At 42.9% G+C, this 11,569-nt stretch overlaps 1 protein-coding gene across 1 annotated transcript in view; it reads right to left on the reverse strand.

Annotated features, from left to right (window-relative positions):
- Positions 1–11,569, reverse strand: part of LOC123754682 (negative elongation factor A) — a 128,520-nt gene that overhangs the window by 104,122 nt on the left and 12,829 nt on the right. The window contains exon 3 of the mRNA XM_069326259.1: positions 1,725–1,869. Coding sequence (XP_069182360.1) covers positions 1,725–1,869 — 145 coding nt within the window. The remainder of the gene's footprint in view (positions 1–1,724; positions 1,870–11,569) is intronic.

The raw sequence follows: 11,569 nt of genomic DNA on the forward strand, positions 1-11,569 counted from the left end.
ATTTTCTTCCATATCATTCACTCCAGTACGTTGTTATTTTACTGTGTAGATTAGGGACCTGGCCTTCCAGTATTTTCCATGTGTATACTCGTATTATTTGGTATCTCTCTCGTCTCCTTTCTAGCGAGTACATTTGGAGAGCTTTGAGACAATCCCAATAATTTAGGTGCTTTATCGCGTCTATGAGTGCCGTATATGTTCTCTGTATTCCCTCTATTTCAGCAATCTCTCCTGCTCTGAAGGGAGAAGTGAGTACTGAGCAGTACTCGAGACGGGACAACACAAGTAACTTGAAGAGTACAATCCATTGTGATGGGATCCCTGGATTTGAATGTTCTCGTAATCCATCCTATCATTTTTCTGGCTGACGCAATATTTGCTTGGTTATGCTCCCTGAACGTTAGATCATCGGACATCATTATTCCCAAATCCTTGACATGCTGTTTACCTATTATGAACAGATTCAATTGTGTTTTGTACCCTGTATTATGTTTCAGATCCTCATTTTTGCCGTACCTGAGTACCTGGAATTTATCACTGTTAAACATCATATTATTTTCTGCTGCCCAGTAATTTTTTGCCAAGCCTTTACTAACCCCCCCCCCCCCTAACTTTACTAACCTGAATAATTATATTATTGCACTAAACACTTTTTTTGATAAAACTTATAGATACAATCCTTTATTATGTGCTAATTTAATATCTGAGTGTTATAGAAATGATTTTAGTTGACACATGTGTTCCCTGAAATTATTTGAAAATGTTGAAAATTCGTTGCATAATACGTTGTGTATTTTTTTTCTCCTTTTCTGTTTAGGGTGTGATGCTGAAACTTGGACCAGTTGCAGCTCTTTCTATAACCATTTCATAAATAAATTTATAAACAAATTGAACAATTTTTACGAAACCCGTAATAAGCCCCCTTAACAAGCCAAGAGAAAGCATGATTGAAAAAACAAATTGGCATTCTGCCACAAAAGGAAAAACTTTAGTTATTAAAAAATAGTATGATTTAGAGAGAGCAGACTACTGTACTAAGTGGCACACATGGGAGAGTAGCCAAACAGGACAGGTCCATCAATGTGGGAAGGTCTACTTCACAATAACATATCCACTAAAGTGCTCCTATAAGCAACTAAAGCCAACCTACTAACAGGAATACCTTTTTATGCTATACAGTACTGTACTTATGAAAGTTTACTAGATAATGTAAAATATTCATATTTAGTAAGCAAAATTAAGTTAGCAAGTTGCACAGTCTTTAAATATTTGACATGGAGTAAAATCTAATTAAAATTAATATTTACAAAGTGCAAGACCCTTCTTACTGGCTTTCCTCAGCAAGACCTGCAGTGGGTAAAGTACAAGTGCAACCCATTTGTCCAACTGAGGCTCTTCCATTTTCTCCACTCATGATAATCATCATCACTTATAAATGATACTTGGACACTTGTACTATTCAATAGTTTCATATATTTTCTGGTGTATTTTCTTACTTGGGTGTGTTTGCTGGGAGCAGTTCTGATTCTTTGTACACACATGCACACACATACACACTTCATGTTTTTCCAGTGTAAGAAGGTAGTTAAGTGCTTGTCAAACAAGTATGAAGAATTCCCAGACAATTTTCCAGTGGTGCTTCAAGGAGTATGTTTTACAGCTGGACAGCCCAGCAAGTGTTCTCACTTCAGGTTACACTGTCCTCATTCATCACTAGTACATACCTGACCACCTGCAGCAGCCATAAATGCATTTCTGTTGAGGTAGTTGCACTCCATTGGTAGTAATCCCAGCTCGCTGTGCTTTTTGACTAATTTACGAAGCTCTGTTATCAAGTCATGGGTGATTCGTTGGTTCTCTGGTGGCTCCCTGCAGAAAATAACCTGTGTTATTATGAGTGGCTAGACTGGGAAAAGTAAACAAAAAAAAATATACACGCTATCCTTTTCATTCCCCTAACCTCTCCCCAGGTTTCTTACAGCTGTCATTACTATTTAGCTCTTTGGTGCAGAATACATTCCATTCTCACTTTTGCAAAGGAGATGCAGTCCCAGACACCTCACGTAGAAGGAATCCATGTAGCATTTTAATAAAGGATCTTATAGGAAAAACAGGATTTACTAGACATGTATTGATCATAGCCAATGAAGAGGGCCAGGCTTTTTTTATGGTGGTAACTTGATCCATAAGACTTTTGATGGCATCAGCCTGCAGGCCCATATGTCTGTCATAACCCAGCTCATCTGGGTCTTACTCCACAACCTTTCTAATTCCCTCTTGAAAATTTCAACATTTGTCTTGATAATATTTCTTAAATTTGCTAGAAGACTGAAGTCATGGGCTCAGATGGTGAAAAAATATACTCCAATTGTGCTTATGGCACCTTTACTCTTCACTGGATCCATGTTATTGTGCGGATTGGGGACCTCACCTTCCAATATCTCCACATGTACATCATATATTCATTCTGGGAATTTTAGTTCGTTACTGGATTCGATTGGGAAGGTTTGTTGTTAGGAAAGGATTTATGTAAGATGTACAATATTGAGTGAAATGAAATTTGAAGAAATTCATATTTAATTTTAAAAACAGAGTAAGAAAAACATTGTAACACCCAGAACCATTCCCCAGTGCCATAAAATTGGCAACTATACATCTCAATCATTTTTTTCTTGTCATTTGAACAGTAACATCAGTGAATAGATAATATTTTTCCATTTACATAATTCCAGTTGACCATCGAATGTTAAACATTATTGTAACTTGAATACATAACAAAATAAAACTCTCGGTGGTGTGAGCAAGTGTAGTGTGCAAGACCGGTAGTGTCACTGAGGTCCTGCTATTGCTGTCAGCCTACTCTAGTGTTTTCAATAAATGAAATATCACAAAGGTACAGTATTAGTGTTACATACAAAAGCTAGTCCCATTATCTACCAACTAACACTAGGAAAACAAAACAAAACACCAAGCCAGAATATAACACAACAAATTAAATTAAACAAAATCGTTAATGCCAACACACCAGGGAGCAACACTCGTCCAAAAGTCAGACCCCTAAACAACCTCACACACAGTACCCAACCACAAATGGTACCCACCTACACTGTGGAATAATATCTAGGTAGTTCAGTTGAAATAAACAACTATGGCTATAGCCCGTCATGTGTGGAATGGGACAACTGTGTAGCGTACCCAATTTACATAGACTGTCAGTTGTGTTCTGCAGTTGCACACACTAAAAGCAGCTGGAGGGTGGACTCATTAAGAAAACAAAGAATGGCTAATAACTCAATATATATATATACAGTACTGGATTTGTGATGATAATTGCCTTTTCCTGAACATATTAAAATTCCTAAATATTATTTCTTATGCAGAGGCTAGGAATTCCCTTCTTATTGCATGCTCAGAAATTTTGGAGAAATGCAAATGAAAAGTAAAGGACACGCAGGTATGTGGATAGACAGCCAACTGTAAAATGAAAATACAGTGCACTCACCTAGTTGTACTTGTCTAGTTGTGCTTGCAGGAGTTGAGCTTTGGCTCTGCCTCTCAACTGTCAATCAACTGGTAATTACCTAAGTGCAGTTACAGGATGAGAGCTACGCTCGTGGTGTCCCATCTTCCCAGCACTCTTTGTTGTATAACGCTTTGAAAGTACTGACGGTTTTGGCCTCTACTACCTGCTCACCTAACTTGTTCCAAACGTCTACCACTCTGTTTGTAAAGGTGAATTTTCTAATATTTCTTTGGCAGCTTTGTTTAGTTAGTTTAAATCTATGACCTATTGTTCTCGAAGTTCCAGGTCTCAGGAAGTCTTCCCTATCAATTTTATTGATTCCTGTTACTATCTTGTACATAGTGATCATATCACCTCTTTCTTCTGTCTTCTAGTTTTGGCATATTTAATACCACTAACCTCTCCTCATAGCTCTTGCCCTTCAGTTCTGGGAGCTATTTAGTAGGATGTCTTTGCACCTTTTCCAGTTTGTTGATGTGCTTCTTAAGATATGGGCACCACACAACTGCTACATATTTTAGCTTTGGCCTAACAAAAAAGACGTGAACAATTTCTTTAGTATTTCGCCATCCATGTATTTAAAAGCAATTCTGAAGTTAGAAAGCGTAGCACAGGCTCCTCGCACAACGTTCTTTATGTGGTCCTCAGCAGGTGTACAGATTCTTGAGCCTATTGGGCTCTATCAAATCTACATCTGAAACAGTGTATGGAGTCTGTCTCCACCACATCACTGTTTAATGCATTCCATTTGTCAACTTCTCTAACACTGAAAAAAATCTTTTTAATGTCTCTGTGGCTCATTTGGGTACTAGATTTTCACCTGTGTCCTCTTGTTCGTGTTCCACCATGCTGAAGAATTTGTCTTTGTCTGCACTGTCAATTCCTCTGAGAATTTTTTGTCGTGATCATGTCTCCCCTTACTCTTCTGTCTTCCAGGGACGTGAGGTTTTGCTCCCATAGCCTTTCCTCATAACTCATACCTCTCAGTTCCGGAAGTAGTCTAGTGGCATACCTCTGAATCCTCTCTAAATTTGTCTTGTGTTTAACTAGGTATGGACTCCAGGTTGGAGCTGCATAATCCAGTATTGGTCTGACATAAGTGGTATACAAGGTTCTGAATGATTCCTTACACAAGTTCCTAAAGGCAGTTCTGATGTTTGAGGGCACTAATGAACAAAGCGTGAGCACAGATCCAGATGAACAAATAAATCTAATTCAAAAGGAAGTGACTGAGCAACAACACAAATCAGTTAAGGTTGTCACCTAAATCTATCAGCAAAGAGCCAACACAAAATGTAATAGAGATAAACCAAGATACAGTAATCAAAAAGAAAATAAACAATTGGAACATGCCAATATCATGGACGACATGGGGCGAGTAAATATGGGCCGTCATGAAGAACTAATGGAACATGCAAATATAATCACCCACAAAATTGCAAAAAAATCCTAAATACAGAAACATGTTGCTATGATAGTTGCAAAGTTTTTTACTCAAAACTGTAGAAATTCACTAAACAAGAAGGATCGTTGTAACAGAGACTACCAAGCATCCAAGCATCCAAGGAACCAACAAAATCAAAAGAATGCCATTATGAACACCTATACATACCACGGAGATATTTTAGTAAAAGAAAGAAAAAGAATGGCGAGAAATGTCAAAACTCTACCACCAACTTTGCCAAATGCTAAACAGGTCACAGATACTGTGGCACCCCAACTAGAACTACAGAGATTAACACCAAACAAAATACCCAGCACTTCCACAAATACGATAACATCTTTCATATTTGCCAACATACAAGGAATCAAAACATGCTAAACAAAGTCCACTTCATTATTGGCCTCATAAATTAGGCAAATGCAATGTCTGCAGCTTTATCTGAAAATCATAAGAGAGACTATTACAATAGTATATTACAATATGGATACCAGAATTCAATCTTTTCAGATGTGATAGAAAAAATGGCTACTGGGTGGAGTTAGCCTGTACATCACACATATACTCATCTGCTCAAAGCTGCTAAACACTACAAATGTTATGGTGGAAGTGCTGATCCTCAAAATAGAAATTCTATATGTGGTGATTGTCCTGGTATATAAATCACCAGATGAAAATCCTCAGCAGTTTAAGGATCAACTTACAAAAATAGAATACTGCTAAGAAAACCTCGCAAACCTTGCCCCAATCATCATCTTGCGTGGTGACTTCAACTTTCGACACCTAAAATGGAAGATGCTGCAAATACAGTTAAAGAGAATCCATGGAAGCAGTTTAAGTGAAGTCACATACTGATAACCTCTTGCAGATGTGTGAAAGCTTTGCCTTAAACCAGCAAATAATAAAACCCACTAGATAATGCCCTACACCTTATTTTTACTAGCAATGATGAACTGGTTAGAAACACTGATTACAAATACATGTTACTCATATCGCATCCTAATCAAAATTCAGACAAGTATGGGAAATAGACCTGTGCAACCAGTTTCAAATCCAAGAGGAGAATTCAGCTAGTTCAATTTAATAACAAATCAATTAACTGGGAACCAATTAACCAAGACCTCACAGAAATATGCTGGGAAAAACAGCTCCATAATGCAAACCTAAACCAGTGCTTTGAGGAAACAGGCAAAGTAGCACTAGAAATATGTGCAAGTCACATAAGAAAACAAAAATATGCAAGCTGGAATGAGAACAGCATTCCTTCTATAGGCAAAGAAAAATCTTCACTCGTACTCCATCTGAATTGCAAATAAGATTACCTATCCAGGGACCCCCAACACCAAGGGTACCCCAACTTGCAATAAGCGCAATCGATATTGCACAGTGATCTGCATCCACGGGTGTTCAAGTCTGAGAGACTAATATTCTCTCTCAACACCTGAAATGCATTTGAAATCTCATGCCATTCAAGCATGTGGGTATAATGTTAGCTGCGCAAATCCCACAGGTAAAAGTCGATTGTCAGCCAGCCAGGAAGACCCCAGAACCTCACAGCTGAGCCAGTACAGCAAGGAAGACCCAAAAACAAAAACATAAGGGAGGCAAGATCCAGGTCATGCAGGAGGTACTTAAAAAGATCCACCTGAGCCACTGTAGGGCGGACCTTGAGAAAGGAAGCCTCTGGAAGGACCAATGCAATGGCATGTGGAAATGAATCCTGGGGAGAGCCAAAGATAAATCAAACTCGAGCAAGGAGGGGAAAGGCAGTTTAGAAAACCCATCCCTCCTTGAAGCAAAAAACCCACATTTTACCCACATTTTAATTTACACAGTTTTGTGCAGGTGTTGTGGGTGTGCAGATGGGTGCTCCCTTCACTGGTAACGCTCGGCCGATTTTCGGGTTTTCTGCGGGTGGCACGCCGAGCTTTTTGACCTTGTATACATATATCCCTTTAGAGATTTCTATTGTGAACAATATGATACCAAAATGAACGATGTAACATGACAATTGACATAAAACAACTGAAAAGAGAATACACTCTTTATACACAAAAGAGTAGGAGTATAGTGTGGGTGTGTGCTCAAGGGCAACGCTAGGCGCACCTTGGGAAGGGCTGGGGCACACACACCAGGCAGCTCAAAGTGTTAATGTGAGTTATGCACACACGCACACAGCATATATTGCTAGCAGAACAGATCCGACAGTCACATGCTGACAAAGCTACTATATTTTAAGTTCTCAGTTGCCTACGCTTAAAAGTTGAGAAGAGACTTGTATATGGTTCTTATCATATGGTTCATATGGTTCTTATCAGGTATCCTTTGGAGGTGCTCATCCAGTTCTCTCTTGAACACTGTGAGGGGTTGGCATAAGTGGCCGACCCCTCACAGTGTTCAAGAGAGAACTGGATAAGCACCTCCAAAGGATACCAGATCAACCAGGCTGTGATTCGTACGTCTGGCTGCAAGCAGCCTCGTCCAACAGCCTGGTTGATCAGTCCAGCAACCAGGAGGCCTGGTTGACGACCGGGCCGCGGGGATGCTGAGCCCCTGAAGCACCTTAAGGTAACCTCACGGTAAGGTTTACGTGAAGCTACAACTGGTCTGGAGGTGTTATAGCACGAGGCAGTGTTCTTAGTAAGATTAGCATTCGTAAATGGCTTTGTGAATCGCGACGTAACCGCCACGTCAATGGTAAGAAAGTTTCTTAAGAACCTGTACTTGCATAACTGCTTTGTGAATCCAGCTCTAGTGTTTATTTGGAGGATCAGAAAGAATAGCCACATGGTGGAAAGAAACCCCACAAGATTCAGGGTTGTATGTGTCACCAAGCCAAGTGGCAGTATGACAAAGGCAGAAAGAATGATTGCAGCCCCTTGGCACAGATGACAAACAACCCCTCAAACTTGAACAAGGCGAGATCATAGTCAGAGTCGACATCCAAAGGCCACACTGAAACCCTGTGGGTCTTAGTGTGGGCCTAAAGAACTGACCAAACAGGACACCCAAGAACTGAGGTTGCTTGCCAGGAATTATGTAAGTAGACCGACACAGCCTAGTTAACACAGCTGTGAAAGCAGACTTTGGCCTGTCATGTAAAATGAGAGTGTGAACCCCAAGTGTGCCCCAACCAGCCCAATGTTTACCCCCAACCAAGGGTCTATCTAGACAGAGGGGCCAAAGGCCCCTCACACACCTTAGGTAAGGCACTCATCCCAGTGGTCCAGCCACAAAAAAGCGACCTCCCAAACACATCAAAGAAAAGAACTGTCAATGCAGCTGCAGCAGTAGGGCGTACACAGGGAAGGTGGCCCTAAGCACATGCAAATTCAAATGCCTTACGAGCCAGGTCCACACAACACAAACCAAACACAAAACACACTCGTGAAGCTAATTAAAATGCCCCCCCCCCCCTTTGCCCCCTAAAACAAAGTGACCTGCACTTTGCTGAGAAGCAGCAGCAGGACCCTTGCACAGCTAGTTGATGACCTAGCAACCCCAAAGAGGACAACCATTGGTATCTACATCAGCAACAGAACTGGCTTGGAAGGCTGGGACAAACCTGGAGCTCCTAGGCCTCCTATATCTGGCTCTACCATCCAGTCCAAGTGGTTGGGGGATAATTCCTCTCATATACACACACACATCATGAGGATGGGCCATTGGGATGAAGGAAATTGATCAAAACCTACTGTGACAACCTACCCATCAGGTATCATCATGGATGCAAGTCACAAAACCTTTTACTTCTTCCAAAGACAATGTTCTATATGGGATATTTTTTGCTGCACTTTTTTCTCTCTTTCTGTTTTTCTCTCGTCCACGGTAGCACCTTCCTTGTTTTCTACTGCGGCTGTGCCCTCTACTATATAAAATGGGTTGGAGCACTGTGTGTGTGTGTACTTCTTATCCACTGCCCCACATTTTATCCAGTTATCACTACTGTACTTACAGATGCATCTATCCAGGTTTACTGTACTAGTCCCGTGGACCATTTGTCCACACCACAGAAGCTCTAGCAACACCAAGAAGTAATGTAGTCTTGCTAACTGAAAATCTTAAAAACAAAAAGAGCTAAATTTGTTTACAATAGGAGCCCCCACCAAAAAAAAAAAGAAAGAAAGTTGAAGCTTAGTCCGACTCTGAACACCCAATCCACATATCAAATTAATGTCAATTTCAATAACTACACAGAGAATCTGATCGTAAATTAGGAGCTAGACGTGAAACCCCTAGAATTAAATTAAACTAAAAAACCAGCATTTAATGTAATGAAACGCCATTTTCTGGGCGAGACCCGGAGGCTTCCCCAGAGCAATTCAGGCTCTTGCTAATATTAGACTTTGGCATCAGTCAGTGTGAGTGCAGTTCTTAGGCCTACCAGGGACCATGAGCCAAAACCTGGCCCCCTCAGAGAGGCATGAGGAGCAATGGCCTATAGAAACCCCCGTGTGGTTGGAAGCATTCTATGTCTGCCATCAACATACGTCAGGCTCCCAAAAAGGTAAGCATCCCAAAACAAACCCCTATTCTGGTTAAGAAATTGCTACTGAAAACCGAACTAGTGGACAGAACTCCCCAAACAAAAACGAGCAGAAGAGCATGACGTCACCACGTCGCCGTCTGCACAGCTCCCCTCTCCCTGGGAGGGGAAAGAGGGAACCCAAGACCCCTCGCACCGGCTACCCAAAACCCCAGTTCTGAGGCTGCATGTCAAAAACACAATGGGGGGGTGGGGAGGAAGCCTCCCCCTCCCCAGGACCCCAGGGAAACCAACAAGTCGGACATCGGACGACAGCTAGCAGAAGCCGCCTGCAGATACTGCCCCACCGCAGAATCGGCAAACAGCAAGGAACAAAGAGGCGAAGACAATCTAAGAGCCAGGGCCCAAGCAGATTCCAAGGAAGAAGCAAACACTGCCTGCCAATACGCGAGCCGGGAGATATAAAACAGCAACACTGCATCCCGCAGGATTGGCACAAACAGCTTCAACAAGGCAGACAACGCACGTGCCACCAAGTCCAAGGTGCAAGACCCTGAAAAATAGGGGCAAGGAATCCAGGGGTTCAGATGGGACAATTCCAGAATGAATTGCAGATTTATACAGTCCCATTTCGGCACTGGAAACAGGCGGGAAACCCACCTGAGGGATGGGGTCGTTTTGACAACGCCCAAGCACACCTACTCCAAGTCGACCCGATAGAGCACAGGGAAAGAAGTCTACCCCATCAGCCCCGAACCCCCCGAAGGAGGAGCCGCCCAATGCCACCACAGGCATTGGACACGACACGAAATGCTCATGAATCGGGGGACCAAGCATGAGCAAACGGCCACCCCGGAGAAGCAACAAGTCTGCCATAGGACAACAACTAAACTAAGCCACCTGCAGAAACTGTGTGACAGCAGTCTCCACAAATAGCAATGGACAAAAGGCGATGAAAACCTAAAAGCCAGAGCCCAAGCGGATTCCAAAGAGAGAGCGAGTACAGCCTGCCGGTACGCGAGACAAGAAGCAAAGAACACTTCCTTGAGAATCGGCGCAAACAGCTTCAACAGTGCAGCCGACGCCCTAGCTGCCAAGACCAACACACCAGGCGAAAGCCCGGCATTCATCGCCTCAAGAAGGGAAAAGAAGCACGAGACCGAAGCCAAATGCCCTTGGGCACAAGAGCCCTCAGCTATCAAACATGCCAAAAAGATGGAAACCTGCACATGCAGCTGCACAAGGCCAATATCCCGAGAAAGCACAGGGGCGAACAAGCACGCGTTAAGGTGCTCAAACTCCCCCCCACCCCCCTCCGAAGCCTGCAGAACGGTAGCAGCCTCCCACCATTCGTGAGTGCAGGTCCGACAAAACCCATGCCACGCCCCCAATGAAAAGAATGGGCAATCTGCCAGTTAGGAACACTCCAGAACCTCCAAAACACCCCAGTATGGAGAAGAACCGAATTAAAATGAGGACAGATCCATCAGAGGAAGAATCCGGGTCTCGCAGGAAGTACGCAACAAGAGCCTCCCAAACCACCGTAGGTGAGATTCGAGAGGCAGAAAACCTCCGGAATGAAGGAGCTGAGGAACCCAAGGGAACCCGGAACCAAACCCAGGGAGGAGCCGACCTTAAATCATATTCATACAGGGAAGGGGAGCAAGAAATCCCCTCCCTTTGAAACAACAAACCCCACAAAGAGGGCACTAACACCCAAGCAGGATCAAAGCAGACCCAAGCCCCCCAGGTCAACTCCTCCCCTGCTCCTGGAACCTTCAAATCAGAACCCGGGGCAGAGCCGTCTTCCACACCCTCTACCCCTGAAGAAAAAACAGAGTCCAGGGAAAAGGCAGAAGAGAAGGGGGTCTGCGACAAATGTCCCCAAATACGGGTCCCTATAACCAAAACGGGGCATCTGGGTGAGTAACCAACCTAGCGCATTGCAGCAATCTAAGCCGAGCATGCAATGCAGATGCCACCTGTAAACGAACCTCAATGTCTACAGAACACATAAATTGAAGCACGAGTAGAGAACATGTCTCGCAAGACTCCGGGTCAAAGGTGTCGATGACACAACAGGCAGCATGATGGAGGCAAAAATGGTGACTTGTCACCC

The sequence above is a fragment of the Procambarus clarkii genome, chromosome 18, assembly GCF_040958095.1.
Source record: "Procambarus clarkii isolate CNS0578487 chromosome 18, FALCON_Pclarkii_2.0, whole genome shotgun sequence".
Taxonomy (NCBI): domain Eukaryota; kingdom Metazoa; phylum Arthropoda; class Malacostraca; order Decapoda; family Cambaridae; genus Procambarus; species Procambarus clarkii.